The sequence below is a fragment of the Amblyomma maculatum genome, chromosome 2 (assembly GCF_055883805.1).
Source record: "Amblyomma maculatum isolate TAMU_Amacu chromosome 2, ASM5588380v1, whole genome shotgun sequence".
Taxonomy (NCBI): Eukaryota; Metazoa; Arthropoda; class Arachnida; order Ixodida; family Ixodidae; genus Amblyomma; species Amblyomma maculatum.
In genome coordinates, this window is record NC_139345.1 from 205,910,569 (window position 1) to 205,930,515 (window position 19,947).

General features: G+C 44.8%; 1 protein-coding gene across 1 annotated transcript in view; it reads right to left on the minus strand.

Annotated features, from left to right (window-relative positions):
* The window catches only part of LOC146201111 (glycogenin-1-like), a 125,678-nt gene that overhangs the window by 30,980 nt on the left and 74,751 nt on the right, over positions 1–19,947 (minus strand). The window contains exon 4 of the mRNA XM_084592494.1: positions 3,881–4,056. Coding sequence (XP_084448620.1) covers positions 3,881–4,056 — 176 coding nt within the window. The remainder of the gene's footprint in view (positions 1–3,880; positions 4,057–19,947) is intronic.

Genomic DNA, 19,947 nt, shown 5'->3' on the forward strand with positions numbered 1-19,947 from the left:
AGCTTATAGGTGTCCCCAATAACGTAGCACCTTACACTGATAGGGAGTGATAGGGGAATAATGTAGCAGGCAAAAGACGCTTCCGCCGTTGTTATCGCAATTCAACTAATTTTTTTTCGTTCCCTTGCCCTCTACGTCGTCCGTAACGTTTTTGTGACGTGGCAGGCGGTAGCTGGCAGCTGACATGGCCGAGCACTAACTGTACGTGGGCTTCCTGGTATTACGTTTGGAAGAAGCTGCCAACTCGGTCCTCTCCTTTCATATGGGGATACCAGAATCAGTCAATACTCTCGCATTCACGTTATCCCTAGGCCACGCAGACACGGCTCGGTTAAAGCGGGGCGTTTATATGTTGCCTGATAGCTTACACTGTCGCTTCATCGTGAAGGTGGGAGTGAAAACAATGAGAAATAGGTGCCGTAGTGGAGGGCTACGAACCACTGCGGGATAGATACTTTTGCCTCATCGCAATTTAGTGATCCAAAGTGCCCCCTAGATTTTTTTCAAATGATTAAAATATTCACTGTAGATATCCGCTGCCCTACATTCTTTTGCTAATTCGTATGCATATAGGCCAACGGTGACCTTTTATTATATCAACTTATAACTCCGCGTTAAAAGTTCTGTTCAGCATAAAAAGCGGCATCGGTGTGGCTGAAAAATTCTGATTTGTTGAGACGGCTCGTGACGCGGCAATGACGTCACATCTAGTGCTAACCCCTAACATTACAAAATACTCAGTGTTTAATGATGGAATCAAACCTATGGCTAGAGTAGGGTTGCGAGTCAGACTCGCTACTCCTGCGCCAACGAGGCACATTCCTTCGTCTGGGTTACAAATCAGTGTGTTGAGGGAACAGGCAGTCCAGTTACTACGATAGGGGGCCCCAGAAAATTCCCGCATGGTTGTAGAGATCGCTCAACGCTATCGCGCGGCAATTTCCAGGGGAAATTGTATCTCTGAAGTTTAATAGCGATAGCTCAGCTCCTCGGGGCGACCGTGAAGCTGGGTGACCTTGGTGATCTTGAAGCAGCCTATTATAGGCAAGGCTCACTGAGTGCGTTATGCTATGGTAAGCTTGTGGACCCCTACGTGAGCAACTAGCCACAACTGATGACATTTCACCCTGAAAGGCGACTCATTCCCAGTAGCGTCTGAGACCATGCGATAAGCGCGCAATGAGGTCAGCTGGACACGTGGCAAGCGAAAACAAGAACAGAACTGTTTCTAGTCGAGCGAGGTTTTACCGCGTTTAACCACTGCTAATTTTGCTCCCCTTGCGATGCTGCCCTGTCCTTACGGCGCGAATGAAACTCTCATCCTAATTCTGTGAAGATGGAAATCGGCATGGCACTTAAGTGAATACTGTGAGAATTAGAGAGGAGAGGGCAGCGCAGTCGAGGCAATTTGGCAATCGGTTCGTTTTTTGCCCGGCCAGCGCGAGCGCGGCCGTTTTCGCCTGTATTGGCGCCGTGGAGGACAAAAACGAAACACAGGTGGTACACATGCCCTCATTCAGCGAGGCGCAAAGCTATACTTCCTGAATCATCACAGTGCGTATAACTGGTAATCACAGAAGGAAGGACGCAGGGCTGGCGCTGAACTCACATGTGCTGGTACAACAAGCCTTTTTCAATGACACACGGCTTCTGTCTTCAAAAAGCGCTTGTGCCAGCAAAAGTAAGTTTAGCGCCAGCCCTGCGTCCTTCTTGCTGTCTGTGTCAGTTGTATGCGCTCTAATGATTTCGGAAAAAAACAAATATTGTAGCCCGTCTTCAAGTTAAACATGTTTAACGAGGCAACATTTTAAATAAATATAGTTTGCGGTATACGCCCGGCTCTAATAATGGCGAATTTAGTGAATATTTATTGGACTCTGTTTAAACAAAGACGAAACAGATGAGGGCATTGCATTTTGTAGAATCCTTCTGTATTGCTGCTATTGATTACTATATCTTGGTGTACCTTGCCTTGACCTTGCCGGTTCTATGACACCGCCACTTTTATGGCAACACCAAGATTCTAAGCTACGAGCAATTTATTATGCTTTCTCATTAATGACATAAAGCCGCCCCTGTGTGCATCTTTGCGTAAGCCATATTTTTTCCCCTCGACTTGGCGATCGCAAAGTTTCTCACGGCTCATATCAAGCTCCTTCAAATACATTCCCCCTAAAGTAGCTGAATCATGAATTCCTTGCTTGAGGCAGTTTCGGAAGCAAACCGGACTCGAAAAAAAAAAACATCATGTTCCGGATAACAAACATTACTCGCTCTTTCTTAATTCGTTATGTTCTTTGATTGCAGTTCTCTATTTCAGAGACTTGAAACTCAAATTTATTGTGAATGTTTCTCTAAAAATCCTTTCATCCACAGAGCAAGGTGAATCTTTTGATGAGGGCTTAATTTATTTCGAGTTGATTGTCATGTAGATTGGCATACTTCTCTTGTCTTTATCTGGATTCATCTTGGTTTGGCCTGACAGTAAAATTGTATAAAATAAACGGGAAAAATGCGTGGAATATCATCCCCGCCTTAAAAAGTATGAGGTGACAGCGATAATGGCTGCTGCCTGTAGCTCTTCTTCTGGATCCTTGTGCGCGTACAGGGGCACCAAAAGTAAAATGGAACATGCAAGCGTTAGTCGAAATAGAAAAAACTACCTGCCAGCGCACTTATAAGCAGATGCGCAGCAGCGAAGGAGAATGCGTCGGCACATTCGGATGGCATATCTCGATTACCTGGGGCTCTCATTATCTTTGGCATGAGGTATTCCACGCTGCTAACACTACTATTCGCCAGGGGCGTTATCAGTGCTTCATGCTAGGGTCTGCTGTTTGTCCATGCCGTGGCACAAGTCTTGTTTACGTGACCGCCGTGGTTCGCGGTTAACTTACGGTGAGCAGAATAAACGTCCGTTCATCGCTTCGCCAAGTATGGTAAAAGCTTAGCCTCGTTTTTGGTGCTCCATTTTTCCTTTGGTGCACATGTACGGGCACGTCACTCCCAGGTTAGCTCATAACCCCTTGACTTGTGCCTCTACACTTTCATACTTCGTCACCATCATCATCATCATCAACCTGACTATACCCACTGCAGGGTGAAGGCCTCTCCCATATTCCTCTAATTAACCCGGTACTGTGCTAGCTACATCTACTTGACCCCTGCGAACTTCTTAACCTCATCCACCCACCTAACTTTCTGCCGCCCCCTGCTACGTTTTTTTTTTACCTTGGAATCTAGTTTGTTACCCTAAGCGACCATCGGTTATCCTTTCTTCCCGCTACATGTCCTGTTCATGCCCATTTCTTCTTGATTTCCACTAGAATGTCAGTAACTTGAGTTATTTCTCTCACACACTCTGCACGTTTCCTATCTCTTAACGTTATCCCCACCATTTTTCGTTCCATAGCCCTCTGAGTTGTCCTCAACTTAAGTAGAACTCCCTTGGTTAGCCTCCACGTTTCAGCCCTATAGGTGAGTACAAGTAAGATGCAACTGTTGTATACTTTCCTCTTGAGCGATACCGATAAGCTGCTAGTCATAATCTGGGAGTGCTTGCTTGACTTTCTTTCTGGGTAGTCATAATTTGCCATATTATATAATGTACCACCCACACACATTCAAAGCCTGGCTAACGTGCCATCTTGGCTTTGGGGCAGTGTATCTGATTTGGGATCCAAGGGTCTGCGGTTTGATTCCCATCTTAAAGCTACCCAAGTTAGCAGCTCGTGACGTCACAGTTCCCGCTGGCGCATTAATGCTCGGCCTACCTGCCAACAATCACCTGCCTAAATATGCGCTCGATATTTCGCTAACAATAGTGGCAACATGGAGAACAGTGCCTTTAAGGCATCCGTGTAGTGCAAAGGGGACGCACCACTTCTGCAGGTGCTCCGGGTGGTGTTGGCAGTCTGGCCGCGGATGCACCTGGCCCGTGGTCCAGTCGTAGACAAGCGCCCACGGCTTGTCGCTCCCCCAGAAGTGCACTATCTTGGCACCAGCAGCGCCGAACTTCGCGTACGCGCAGTCGAAGAAAGGCCGGCCCGCTGAGCCCTGCGCGTACGAATGGGGACTCGACTGCACGCTTCCATTCCCTACGCGGTCAAAATAAATTTAACACTGAAGTATTCGCAAAATGCAAGCAACGTAGGCACTAAGGAAGCCAACTTTTGCTTTTTCATCAAGCATCGATTGCAAATAATTTATGTTTACCGCTCAGTAATTTTAAGCATGAAATGTTTTTATCTCCCACGATCGCCGCGCCGTCAGTGACCTTGGCGCCAAAATGGAAGAGGCGGACATAAGCAAGGTTTCGAGGATTGGTTAGTCACTCCCTAGTGCCAACATGCAGTGCTGCCGCTGCAACAGTGCATGCGTCTCGTCGTGAACAAAGCCGGCGCGGTCCGCGATGGAGCTCAGCCCGAAAAGTGATCCACAGTATAGTCGGACACAACTTACGTCTGCAACAACTGATACAGGCAGTTCCACAATGTTAGTCCGTTGTTAAAGCTTTTCTGGTTGCCAAATATCTAACCGTTAGAGCAAATTAAAATGCAAGCATATAGGCGCCTATGGCTTTTTTAGCATTGTCAAATATTAAGAACTCATCCACTTTACTGTTCGGCGGAGTAATAGGCACGCCGCCTACCAATGCCAATAGTTAGAAACTGTTGTGGCTTTTCTTAGTTGTATCCTAGTACAGTACGATTGTGCAAATGGTGCGTATACAGTCAGCCGGGACAGAGCGGCTAGTTTCAGCGATGTAAGCTCTGCTGGGCACGAGAGGGCGCTGCGCGTCAGGGAAGTTGGAAGGGATAAGAAGTACGGAAGATGTCAAAGTATGCAAAGGATTAAGACAAGGATGTCCTCTATCACCGCTACTGTTCATGCTTTATATGATAAACCTGGAACGGAGGATACAAGACAGTAACCTAGGTTTTAACCTGCCATATAGATTAGATGGAAAGGCGGTAGAGCAGCGCCTCCCCGGTTTGATGTATGCAGACGATATTGTGCTGCTGGCTGAGAGTCTCGAAGAATTGTAAACTCTAGTTAAGTATTGCGGAGACGAAGGGGACGCTCTAGGCTTTCGTTTTAGCGCAGTTAAGTCGGGTCTGAGGATTTTCAACGGCTCAACTGATGAGGGTCTTCAAATACAAGGCCATGAAATACCTAGAGTAGCAGAATATAAATATCTGGGGGCATGGGTAAACGAAGGATTGGCATACATTAGAAAGCATGAGCAATCACTTAATTCCAAAGGACGAGGGAAAGCCGGGATAAAGAAGAATAGGGCATTGTGGGGATACAACAGGTATGAAGTTTTGAGGGGTATTTGGAAAGGAATTATGGTGCCCGGACTTACTTTCGGAAATGCGGTTTTGTGCCTAAAATCAGAGGTACAGTCGACATTAGAAAGAAATCAGAGAGCCGTTGGACGATTAGCACTAGGTGCCCACGGCATAACCACAAATGAGGCGGTACAGGGAGATATGGGCTGGGCATCTTTCGAAGTACGGGAAGCTCAGAGTAAAATATTATATGAGGAACGCCTGACGAAATTGGACAGTAAAAGATGGGCAGCTAAAGTATTTAAATATCTGTACTTAAAAAGCGTTGACTCACAATGAAGTAAAAGAACTAGGAAACTAACTAGTAAGTATGCTAGTTACAAGGACGGAGAAATAAAGAGCATTAAGCAACAGGTGAAAAACACACAAGGTAAAAATTGGAAAAATTCGATGACAAGAAACAGAGTGTGGAATTATACCGAAAGTGGAAAATGCAGATCAGGAAGGAAGCTTTCTTTGATAACTCAAGAGGCAGTGCCCCACTTTTCTAAGCTAGATCAGGGTGCCTTAGAACACGCAGCTACAAAAAGAAATTTAACAATGAATATAACGCATGTGCTGTATGTGGTAACTCCAGTGAAACAATTGACCATATTATACTCGAATGTAATGGTATCCTCCCGGAAGTTGATGCAGGCGCAGTAACTGTTCCTGAAGCTCTGGGGTTTAGAGATACCAGTGGCCGGGTGAATAAACCGGCGGTGGAAACTAGCAAAAAAACGACTGGAAGATTGGTGGCTTAAAAGCAGAGAAGTGACATAATGTTAGTAATGTAGAAACAAAAAATTTAAGAAATAGTATAATGGTTTAGTTAACCAATCTAAATCAATAATTAAGATATAGGGAGAAAAATGAGCATGATAGCTACTGCTACCACCCCCTTTCAAAGGGGACGCTCCTATATGTCATCCATCCATCCGTTGACAGTTGAGAGCCGTGTAGTGCGGACGCGTGTTTCATCGCTCCTCTGATTGCACGTGGCTACCAGTAACGGACGGACTGGCGACAGCGGGTGCTACTGAAAGCGTCAAATAGATGAGTTCTTTCTTTTATTAACTTTATTTCGTTTTCAGCTAGTTAGGTTAGGTGCAGCCCGAAAAATAGATTTCAGCTCTTTGTCCTAGCGGCCTGGTTTTTTGTGCCGGCAGCTAGGTTTTCTCGGCGTTCATTCTTTAACTATTTTGTTTAGATAAATACTTTTTTTCTAGGCTATTGGAATTCGCAGAATTGATTTTAACGCGTGTTTGCTAGTCCTTTATTGTGTCTTCTTTTGGCAGTTTGTATATTCTGAGAATTCGTAGTAGAAATAGTTCAGTCGATACATGCTTAAGATGAGCAATCAAAAGAAGGTAAAGTGTACTCAATGTGAGGCGCAGGTTAATCTCAAGAAAACGCGTTTCGACTCGGTAGAGGAAGCGGAAGGCACTGACTTTTTGTACCGGTGTTGCGTGCTGAGTGCGCGCCTAGACAGGTTTGAACTAGAAAAAGTTGGTCTAGTGTCACGTGTGTAAGCCTCAGAAAATGAATTAAGGGCAGAAAATCAGAAACTGCTGGGACAGCTTCCTTTAATTGAAGAAAAAATGGCCGACACTGTTCTTGGAAGCAGCGAGGACAGACATTCCAGTGTGGGCCCCGTGACTGGGACCAGCACTGACATGGACGGCAAAAGCAAAGCAGGTCAGGCGGAGCCGAACCGACAGAGTTATTCAGAAGTAGCTGCTACGAAGTCGGGAAAGAAGGAAGAAGTAAGGAAAAATGAAAATCCCAGAGAGATCACGGATAACCCAAAGCAGGAGCCAACAGTTGGGAGGGAGAGAGAGAATGCCCGGGTGCTTGCTGGACATTCCAACATAAGCAGGTGCAGTCGAGATATCATGGAACCTGTAAAGGGTGATAATTGAGATCCCAGGGATGACAATGAACGCAGTGCTGAAAGAGACCAAACATAGGATGTAGAAAAATTCCGCACAGCGCAATATGGTGATAGTGGCTACGTCGTTGAACGATGTCCGAAATGGGGACGCTGCAGGAGGGGTGGAAAGTTTAGCTCAGGGAGTTGACGCTATCAGGGCTATAGCACAGCAAGCGCAGATCGTTGTGTGCACTTTACCGGAGGTGCTAGGAACGGGCGGAAAGCTTGAAAAGGGCGTGGGGACAGTTAATCATCACATAAGAACGTTAGGGTGGAGAAGCGCTTCGAAGTTGTTGAGGTAAACAGGGAGGTGCATATAGCAGGTTTTGGCAGAGCTTTTCAGCGACATGGCATCCATTTTAACAGAATGGTGGGAGCACAGATCGGCTGGCGCCTGGCAGGCAGGACTGTAGCTTTTTTAGGGGGTCCGCAAGGTCTCCAGGTGCAGCGGTAGTTGGAAGTGAAGCAGAAGAAAGCGTAATAACAGAGGCTAAGCCCAACAAAATGGTAAGGAGGAGGTCGAGAAAGAAAAGTACAAAAAAGATATTTAACACTAGGATCAGCTACATAAACATGCAAGGAGGTAGAAAAAGAGCGAAATGGCTAGAGATAGAACAGCAGTTGAAGGATGACGAAATAGGTGTGTACGCTCTATGCGAGACTCATCTCAGGGATCTAGAAGATCCGCTGTTTATAGAACGCTACGTCTGGAAAGAGTGCAACAGAACAAGAACAGAGAAAAAGAGGGAGGGGTAGGTATGTTGATCCAGCAAGGAATAAATTGGCAAAGAATAAAATCATCTTGAAAAGAACATATATGGGTATCAAGAACAATTGCCGACATAAGGACATGGCTAGGGGTAGTTTATTTAGGAACAGGGCACGAATGCAGGTAGGGAAACAAGGATCTCGTTGAGTGTCCCAGTAACGATATAAGCGAGATTGGAGACAGGGCTGATATTATTCTGCTGGGGGACATGAATGGCCACGTCAACGATCTGAATGGATATACGGATTGTAACGGGATGCTAATGCTAGATCTTTGTGAGCGACACAACCTACTTATTGTAAATAGAGAAACAAAATGTGAAGCACGAACACGTGGGAATTCCGGAACAGGCAGACGACCATTGACTACTGTCTAATGTCGCAGGAAATTTAGAGCAAGCTCGCAGAAAAAGAAATAGACAAATAAAGGGAGTATAGTCTTGGAAGTGATCACAAACGCATTAGATGGGGCCCTTGATGAAACCAGAAATAAAACTTAGACAAAACGTAAACGCAAAATAAACGACGATCAAATAGCGCAGATATCAGCAGACATAGAGGAAGCAATAGAGAAAAGCCCCATAGAAGGCTGGGATTATGGACAGGTAGAACTACTCATAAGGAGAAAATGTAAAGAGGTTAAAGTAGAAAACTACCCAGAAATGTGGCGCAACAAACACAAACACCAGCGAAGAGACACAACACACGCGCACACTACCAACTGTAATATGGATCTGAGCACACTCCCTCTTCACCACTCCTCTTCTTCTACATTCAAGTACATCCTCTCATCATCCTCTTCTTTGCTAAGGGGGTAGTGGCACTTTCTTCCCCGCAGAACATAAACATCGTCCAAGCATGGCAGTCACCAATTCTACACTCACTTGTTTCTCCACACCTCTGCTTTGCCCAGAAGCAAGTGAGTGTAGAATTGGTGACTGCCATGCTTGGACGATGTTTATGTTCTGCGGGGAAGAAAGTGCCACTACCCCCTTAGCAAAGAAGAGGATGATGAGAAGATGTACTTGAATGTAGAAGAAGAGGAGTGGTGAAGAGGGAGTGTGCTCAGATCCATATTACAGTTGGTAGTGTGCGCGTGTGTTGTGTCTCTTCGCTGGTGTTTGTGTTTGTTGCGCCACATTTCTGGGTAGTATGCCGCACCAACTAGCCCCTCAAGCCGTAATTTTAAAGTAGCGAACCGCTGGAATAGAAAGAGGAAGCCACGGAGCTGGAGGAATTAGGAAATCGGGGAAGCCATTGAACAACGACGGGCAGCTTCAAGGGAACACGGGAGGCAAAGAAAGCACAGGTATCTCAGATGGAAATGGACAGAAAAAGGGAATCATATCAACAAAAGAAACTTGATGTACAGGCCCTCGTGCAGAGTAAAATTAAGCAGTCTACCGATCAATGGATGACAGAAATACACGATGCCACTAGCGGCAGACCAAGAAAATTGTGGAATTATATAAGCTGGCTAGTTAAAAAGGATAAAAAAAGCAGCACCGGTTACAAGATAACGAGGGAAATTGTTTAAAGGGAGACAACGCTGTGAACTACATTACGTCAGTTATAGCCGAGTCATTTAAGAGCGACGATAGGGTAATCTTCGCAAATCTCGAAGAAACAAAAGATAGCCGAATACAAAGCAGCTTATAAGTGACCACTCTAAACTGGAAAAAGGCAGAAACAAATATTCCTAAAAGCACATATACAGGAGTAGATGGAATTTCGATCAAGCTGATCAATGAACTTGGTCCAAGAAGTAAGGAAACATTGTTAAAATCTTTGGAAATAGTCATAACAAATAATAAAATTCCGGACAGCTGGCGGCAGAGTGAGCTGAATTTGATTTATAAAGGGAAAGGAGATAGGATGCACCTAAAGTCTTACAGGCCGATTACCATAACATCTGTTATGTACAACTTGGCCATGCAGGCGGTGAAATTAAAGATACAATCATGAGTAGAAAGTAAGAAGGTACTCGGGGTACTTCAGAACGACTTTAGAAATGGTAGACGCTGAGATGAAAGCCTGTTCGTGATTACCCAATGCATCAAAATATCTAGAGTGTAAAATAGACCTTTGTATTTGGCCTTCCTGGACATAAACGGGACGTACGACTACGGTAACTCATGTGGAAGATATTTAAAGAAAGTATCGGTCGCCAGATAACAGATTTGCTACAGGAAATATACCGGGATAACAAAATAGAAATTACATGGGAAGGAATAAGAAGTACGGAAGCTGTCAAGGTATGCAAACGAATAAGACAAGGTTGTCCGCTATCACCTCTATGCTTTATGACAAATATGGAACGGAGAATACAAGAAAGTAACCTAGGTTTTAACCTGTCATATAGATTAGGCGGGAAGGTGGTAGAGCAGTGCCTCCCCGGTTTGATGCATGCAGACGATATTGTGCTGCTGGCTGAGAGTCAGGAAGAATTGCAAACTCTAGTTAAAGTATGGCGGAGACGAAGGGGACGCTCTAAGCTTCAGTTTTAGCGCAGTTAAGTCGGGTCTGATACTTTTCAACAGCTCAACTGTGATCAGGGTATTAAAATACAAGGCCATGAAATATTCAGAGTGGCAGAATATAAATATATCTGGGTATGCGTAAACGAAGGATTGGCATACATTGCAAAACATGAGCAATCACTTAGGGCAAAAGGGCAAAGAATTGCCGCGTAATTTCGTCTCCTCAATGCTAGGGTCCCGCAACTTTTTCTCCTCACTGGTTGGCTCTCAGCAGGTTAAACGGCGATTGTTACCGAGATGTGTTTCTGAAAGCAAGCTGAAGATAACATACACTCACTGACGGCAGGAAATGATTACGGTGAAGGTAACAGAATAGGGTTACGGTTGTCATGCCATCACCTTGTGGCTCTGTTCACGGCTGGTTTTGCTGCTATTAAGAAATAAAAACAAGCCCATATAACAACCTAAAGGGAAACAGCCCCAGGAAAGATCTTCGTAGGTTATTGTAACGCTGCGATTTAAAAAAAAGATAAGAAAAACGTTCCACATGCAGGATTCGAACATATGTTTTATTTGCTCAGTGGTCAGGTAATTAGCGCTAATCCATTGCGTAACTGAAGCAATGAGTACGGCAGACTTTATTGCGATCTAATTCATTTTTACATTATTTCTGCTATCTGTCGCTAGGTGACGCTGCTCAGAGAACCCTACCGTTGAGAGAATGGAATAACGCAGAATTTCCGGGGATATAACAGGTATCAGATGCGGAGGGGTATTTGGAAAGGAATTATGGTGCCCGAGCTTACTATCGGAAATGCGGTTGTGTGCCTAAAATCAGAGGTACAGTCGACATTAGAAATAAATCGGAGAGCCGTCGGACGATTAGCACTAGATGCCTACTCCAAAACCATAAATGAGGCGGTACAGGCTTGTTTCGAAGTACGGGAAGCTCAGAGTAAAATATTATATCAGGACCGCCTGAGGAAATTGGACAGTAACAGGTAGGCAGCAAAAGTATGTAAATACCTGTACCTAAAAAGCGTTGACTCTCAATAGAGGAAAAGAACTAGGAAACTAACCGTAAGTATGTCGGTCACAAGGAAGAAGAAATAAAGAGCGTTAAGCAACAGGTCCAAAACACAGAAGGTAAAAATAGGATAAATTCTATGGAAAAGAAAGAGTGTGAAACTATACCGAAAGTGGAAAATGCAAATAGGGAAAGAAGCTTTCTTCGATAACTAGGCAGTGTCCTACGTTTTGAAGCTAGATCAGGGCGCCTTAGAACACGCAGCTACATAAAGATATTTAAACATGACGATGAGGGGGAGGGGGGGGGGACTGCTCCTGCATGGCCCTACGGGGCTTGAACTGGTCACTGCCGCTTGCGGCGGGGTCTGCCTGCCACCATAATTTTATCTGTTGTAGGCAATCATTGCATCCGCTACCGTTTCGGTGGTGGACAACGGCTGATGCGACACGCGTCTTTCTCTCCTTCTTCTTTTTCTTTCTTCTCACTTTTTTCTTCTGTCAGCACGAGGCAGTAGAGGTAGCTTAGCTACAGAGCCAGTAGCAGGCCCGTGCATTTTCTTTTTCTTCTTCTTTCAGGTAAACCCACAGAAACAATTAACCATCTTATACTCGAATGTGATGGTATCCATCCGCAAGTTGATGCTAGCGCAGTCACTCTTTCTAAGGCCCTAGGGTTTAGAGATACCAGTGGTCGGGTGAACGAACCTGCGGTGAAAGCTAGCAAAACACGATTCGAAGATTGGTGGCTTAAAAGCAGAAAGGTGACATAATGTTAATAATATATAAACAGAAATTCGATAAATGGAATGGTGGTATAGTTGACCGATCTAAAGCAATAAGTAAGCTATATGGGGGGAAACAAGAATGATAGCAACAGCTACCATCTTCATCATCAGCAGCAGCGGCAGCAGCAGCAGCAGCAGCAGCCTGACTATACGCACTGCAGTGGCGAAGGCCTCTCTCATATTTCTCCACTTAACCCGGTTCTGTGCTAGCTGCATCCACTTGGCCCCACCGAACTTAACCTCATCCGCCCACCTAACTCTCTGTCGCCCCTTGCTACACTTTCCTTCCCTTGGAATCCAGTTTGTTACCCTAAGTGACCATCGGTTATCCTCTCTTCGCAATACATGTGCTGCCCATGCCCATTTCTTCTTCTTAATTTCCACTAGAATGTCGGTAACTTAAGTTATTTCTCTGACCCATTCTGCACGCTTCCTATCTCTTAATGTTACCCCTACCATTTTTCGTTCCATAGCCCTCTGCGTTGTCCTCAACTTAAGTAGAACCCGCCATGTTAGCCTCCACGTTTCAGCCCCATACATAGGTGAGTAATGGTAAGATGCAACTGTTATATACTTTCCACTTGAGCGATACCGGTAAGCCGCCAGTCATAATCTGCGAGTGCTTGCCAAATTCGCTCCATCCCAATCTTATTCTTCTTGTTATTTCCTTTTCATGGTCCGGATCTGCGGTTACAACCTGTCCTAAGTAGACATATTCGCCTACTACTTCCAGTACTTCGCTACCTAATGTAAACTGGTGTTCCTTCCCGAGTCTGTTGAACATTTTCTTAGTCTTCCGCATATTGATTTTCAAGCCTACCTTTCTACGTTTCCTGTCTAGATCATCAATCATTATTTGCAGTTCATCCCCGGAGTTGCTTAGCAAGGCAATGTCATCAGCAAATCGCAGATTACTGAGGTATTCTCTATCTACCCTTATCCCTAACTGCTCCCATTCCAAGCCACTGAATACTTTCTCTAAGCAAGCTGTGAATAGTACTGGGGAGATTATGTCTCCTTGCCTAACACCTTTCTTTATGGGCATTTTGTTACTTTCTTTATGCAGAACTATGGTTGCTGTGAAACAACTATATATATCTTCCAGCACTTTCACGTACGGCTCATCTACTCCCTGATTTCGCAATGCCTGCATCACCGCCAAGGTTTCAACTGAGTCAAACACGTTTTCGTAATCAATGAATGCTATGTATAAGGGCTGGTTATATTCTGAGCATTTTTCTGCCACCTGATTGATGATATATGATCGATAGTAGAGTACCGTTTCCGAAAGCCTTCTTGATCCTTTGCTTGATTGCAGTCTAAGGTTGGCCTGATACTATTAGCGATTACCTTAGTAAATACCTTCTACTTAACAGACAGTAAGCTGATTGGTGACCAGGTAGCACAGAATGTGGGACCCCAGTAGGTCCGATGTAGGCAAGTGGGGCTGGGGCAACCATCATAAAACCTGCATCGGTCCCCGATAGGGCAAAAGTGGACAAGCCCCATTTGGGCTTGCCCCTGCTTCTCCCGCATGGGTCCCATAGCGGCGTTTTTTGGCTAATGCAGAACACATTCCTGCATCCAGACCACAAGGGTCCCTTGCCGGATATTTGAGGGCAATCCAACCTAAATGTGGGGGTTTTATGGGAAAGCCCTCATAGATCCGAAATGAGGCCACCCCCATTAAATCTTTGTGGGACCAACATTGCCCGTAGTGGGGCAAGAGAACGGACATGCCCACATGCTGCCCCAATCGGCCCCTTGTAGGTTACTTGAGGGCAGGTGAAATATGAATAAGGGCTCAATTTGGGCAAGCCCTCAGGAAGCCCAAATGAGGTAGCCTTAGCTAAACCGCTTTAGGTCCCGCATAGGCTGTAATGGGGCTGGAAGGCGGGCGTGCCCGCATGGTACCAAAATAGATCCTTTGTGAGGAGTTTGAAGGCCCGTGCAACAGCAGGTGGGCTCTAGGTTCAAACACAACGTCTAGCCCAATTGGGGCTGCCCACATAAAACTGCTTTATATCCCACATGTGCCGTAATGGGGCTGGAAGGCGGGAGGGCCCGCATGATACCAAAATTGGTCCCTTGTGGAGAATTTCAAGGCACGTGCAACAGCAAGTGGGCTTTAGGTTCAAAACCAACACTCAGCCCAATTGGGGCTGCCCACACAAAACCGCTGTAGGTCCCACATTGGCCGTAATGGGGCTAGAATGCGTGTGTGCAATCGCGTAATCATTGTTTCCAACCTTTATTTGCATTAGATGTTGCCCAAAATTACTATTATAGATGATTTGTATAACAGTTGTTTCCATGTTTAGTCGATTAGAAATTTACACGGCTTTAGTTCTCGCGCTCATGGAAAGTGCGCTACAAATACTGAAACAAACTGATTGCTAACTGTTGCCTCTTATGTGGTTGCTTTAGACAGCCTGCAACTCCCACCACAATATTACTGTTCAGAACACACATCTCCACAGCCTGAACAAGATGTACGTGAAGTCATTTCGGCTAGATGAATGTTATGAATTATTGTAAAATTTAATATTGTGGCTGTTCAGAAAGTACAGACATGTTTAAAATAATTACCTAATTATGTGCATAAATATTGATTGGGAAAACTTGGACTAGGGCTTTCCATCAATTTCCTGCGTCGGACCCCTATGAGAATAATGTGGGCAAGCCCAAGTGCGGCTAGCGCCATAGAACCCGCATTGGTCCTATGTGATTATCTGAGGGCGAACTGAAATAAAAAAGATGTTCCTCCAAAGAGGCTGCCCAAATCGGTTCAAAGTAGGACCATTGTGGGGAGTTGGCGGGATGTGCCCTTTTAACAATGCCGGAAAAATGTGGGCAGCCCTGCAAAGGCTGCCTGCATCGGCCCCTAGTGGGGCCCATTGGGGCTTTGTCGACAGCCCCTTTCGGGCCTACGTCGGCCCCTCTTGCAGCACCCCCATTGTGCCCACCGGGGCTGTCCTGCATTGCCTACATCGGGCCCACCGGGGCCCACCCTTCATAGCCCACATTGTGCTACCTGGGTCTGTAATTTTTAAGGTCCTTAGAGTCCCTTTTCTTTTGAATGAGGATAATGTTTGCATTCTTCCATGGTTCCGGTACCGTCGATGACACCAGGGACTGCGTATACAGGGTGGTCAGTTTTTCTAGCACAATCCCAAGTAGCACAAAGTGGGCTATGACGTGGGGGCCCGCGTTGGGCCCGTGAGGGCGGCCCATACGGGCCCCATGCGGGATTTGCAACACGTACCCAGAGGGGCCCAGCGTGGGCTGCCCAATTCTGCCGCTATCGGTCCCAATCTGTATCCGTGTGGGCAGCCCAAATAGGGCTTCCCGCATTCAGCCCAGGTAGACGAATGTGGGCAGCACACCAGAATCATTAATGGGTCCCATATTTGTGCAGGCAATGCCATCCCATTGATCAAGGTTTTAATTTTTAAGTCGATTAATCCCTCCAATACCTGAATTATACAGGCGCGGGATTTCCGAAAGCCAGTCCGTTTCGGGCTGACCCACGTGCTGCCCTGATTGGTTGGATCTGGCATTTTCGGGGCTGCCCAAATTCCAATAATCATCAATTGCGAAACATTAAGCGCTATTTTTTTGCTTGTATGCGACACTCGGTAACATGAGAGAAATTTATTCCCAACACTACAATAATGTGGGCTGGCCCACATCAACCCCAACATGTTGGTCTGAATATTTATTTCGGTGGTGCGTGTGGAATAGTGATGCCGCAGGAAACATTTTGAGGTCGTTCAGTGCCTACTCGTAAAGCGGAACAGTTACTGTTGCATATTTTCTGTCGACACTGCTTAATTAATGTAGTTGTTAGAGTAAAAATAAATAGTCTTTATTGATAGCAGAGATATGCTTAGGACAGTTATGTGAAACCTCCAGAAGAGGCAATTAGTAGCCGGTATAACATGATTTAAATAAATAAAATGGTGCCTTAAATATAGGGTGAAGACGTTTCAGAGCGGTAAGCCCGCCTACGGCCAATTTGGGGCCCACTGCGGCATTTCATGGGCCGCCCCAATTGGGCTGATCTTGATTTTACCGCATGGACTATGAATATATGTTGCATTTTCCCGCAAGTACCCCAAGGAATACCAGTGTGGGCAGCGTGGCGGTGTGGTCGCTTTTCAGCCCGGCCGCAAACCATGCGGGACCTATTCGGTTTTTGCGTGGGCAGCCCCAATTGGACTAGCCCGTCTTCTATTTGCTTTAGGCCCACATTTGCATCGCATCTGCCCTAAATTGCCCCGCAAGAGACCGATGCGGGCAGAAGTGGGAAGGAGAAATTGCCTGCCCCGCTATACCGCCCACGCGGAAATTATCTAGGTTTTTGGTGGGCAACCCTATTTGGGGCAGCCCAGATATTTTCTGCATGAATTCCAGATTTTCGTCTGACCTTCCCTCAAGTAACCCTCAAGGGTCCCATGTAGGCAATATGCGGGCATACTCGTATTTAGCCCCACCACGGCCCATGCGGGACCTATTCGGCTTTTGAGTGGGCAGCCCCAATTAGATCAGCCCATGCATTTCCTACACAAAGCCCAAATTTAATTTGCATCGGCCTTAAAATTTCCCAAGCGGGACCCTTGAGGGCCAGATGTGGGAATGTGTACTCAGTTAGCCCTTTCCACGCCTATATAATGCCCAAATGGAAAAAGCAGGGGCAAGCCAATTTGGGCTTGCCCGCTTGATCCCTAAAGCGGGCTCTTGTGGGTGTTATTGTGGTTGCCCAAGCCCAACTTGCCCATACGGGCCCCCGGAGGGCCATGTAATGTGTGCTACTTGGGATATCCTCCGTCCTTCAGCAAATCTGTAGTTAGCTGATCCTCTCCAGCTGATTTCCCCCTTTTTATAGTTTCTTATGCTTTTTTGACCTCGTCCTTCGTCACTGGTGGAACGTCTGACTGTTTCTCCCTACCGCCAATCTCGTTACGGTCCTGACTACTTTGACTACTGTAGAGATCTGTATAGAACTCCTCGGCTACTTTAACTATCTTGTCCATATTCCTGATGACGTTGCCCGCCTTGTCCCTTATCGCTTGCGACTGGGTTTTGCAGAAGAGGGCAAATACGGGCTGGTTACCTTAGTAAATCTCATTATACGTAACAGACAGTAAGCTGATTGGTCTTTAATTTTTAAGGTCCTTAGAGTCCCCTTTCTTATGAATGAGGATAATGTTTGCCTTCTTCCATGGTTCCGGTACCGTCGATGACACTAGGCACTGCTTATACAGTCTGGTCAGATTTTCTAGCACGATATCCCTCGTCCTTCAGCAAATCTGTAGTTATCCGAGAAAGAAGTTTTAAGGCTTAACACTAAAGCACTTTCTGCGATACTCAAAGATATAAAACGAAAATACTACGAAGCACAAATAATTAGTAATGGCGACAGCTCTCGTAAGAACTGGCAATTAATCAAAGAATTTCTCAAATTAGCGCAGATCCCATTCCCAACACACTTAATAATGCAATTTTTACATATACAAATCCACTCGACACAGCTAACGCTTTTAACTTTAGTTTTTCGTCCCAGATTCCAGACAACTATCAGCACACATCCATCCTTCATCGCAATCCCCATTCCTTTTTGCTCTATCCTACATCAACAGTTGAAATTTTTAAACTACTGAAATAATTAATACCGAAGCTCGTCTAGACGACCTTCTCGCGAAAATCAAGACCCTTTTCAAAGAAATCTGTCAAGTTCTAGCACACGTTGTAAACATTATATTTAAAACAAGTTATTTCGTAACTGAGCTTAAGCAAAGAAAAGTGGTTCCTGTTTTTAGACAAGGTAACAAAACGAGTGATTTCGAACTACCTCCCAATAAATATATTGCGCTTCTTCAGAAAGCTATTTGAAAAACTAATAGTCATACGCCTGACTGCGTACCTCCAAAAATTCAATCAACTAACATCTTATAAGTTCAGTTTTAGACCTAATTATTTAACTGAATTAGCGTTAATTGCATTCACTGATTTTGTTAAGTTGTGTATATACAAGGGCCATTTCTTTGGCGCTCTTTTTATTGACTTAACTAAAGCTTTTGGTAGCCTCGTGCTTCTACGCAGCTACTTCTCCGACAGAGTTCAAGCAGTTAAATTTGCGAACACTTAATCTGGTCCAAGAAATATTAATCAAGGTGTTCCTCAAGGAGCAATACTCGGCCCCTTCCTTATCTATAATAATTAGTTACCCTGCAGCCTTAACTACCATAATTGCATTTTCTACGCGGATGACACGATTTTTCTACCTGACCATGACCTCACCAATCTAGCAAAACAACCAACAATGAATTCACAAATGTGAATAACTGGTGCCGAGACAATAATTTAAAACTAACTTCCAGTAAAACCAATTTTTCATTCTCGCAATAGGCACCTTCCATCATCACGTGCCACTGCCTAAACACTCACGTCTTCTACCCTTCAAGCTCACCCACTTTTCTTGGTATTATTTTTGACAAGCATTTAAAATTTCACGAACATGCCAAGTTTTTTGCATCGAAAATGGCCTTTGGTATACGCGTACTAATTAAAACTCGGCGTCACTTTCAGCCAATAATCATTCGCTCGCTATATTACTCTTTTATACACACGCACCTTACGTATTTTGTACCATCTTGGGGAGCTACATACTACACGCATATTTCCTGTCATAATCTTCAGAACGGAGCTGAGCGCCTTATTGCATTCAGCTCCCGAAGAGCTCCAGTCGCACTTTTGTATTATAGCCTAGGCATTCTTCTTTTATCCCTACAACTGAACCACAAATTAGGAACGCTCATTTTTTGTGCCTGTACTAATGATATCATTCTGGATAGTTTTTCGTAGACACGTTTTGGCGATTCAAATACTAAAAGATTTGCTGATAATAACAACTTGCTCCTAGCAATAATCTACACTAATTATGGAAAGTATACGGCTTACTTTTCCGCTATCTCTTTTTGGAATTCATTACTTTCCTCGACAAAATGATCTCGCAATTCATCATAATTTCAAAAATCATTGAAACATCATTTATTATTAACCCTATCTACCGAGGGTAAATTTTTTTTTATATTTTAGTTTGTTTGTAATCATCTCGCACTTTTAAAATTGTGTATATTCTACCTATTTCTGCTCACGCTTATTGTCACTTTGTTGCTGTTAATTTTATTGACTTATTTTTTGATGTCCTTGCATTTTATCTTAACAAAACAGACTATATTGTCTTCACCACAATTATATCGTAAGATTTTATACATTAAAAATTGTATAAAAAATATAATCTTTGTATAAACCTGTATTACTTTTTCCACGTTGTCACTTGGCTGTTGAATTTCTGTATATATTGTCACGGACAACAGGGCTAGGCGTGACTAAGACGACGGGACGAAGCTGTACCAGCAGGCAAAGTTCGGCGCACAGCACGCGAGTCAACTTCAGTGTCCTCTTCTTCCAGGCGCATGCAAGAACATGGGGACACCAGGTGGCATTACTCCCCTTTTTAAAAAAAAAAGAAATAAGGGACGGAGCGCGAGGTAAGGTGTCCTACGCGACAACGAACCAAGCGCATAGCGCACTACCGCGTGAAATAGGGCTTC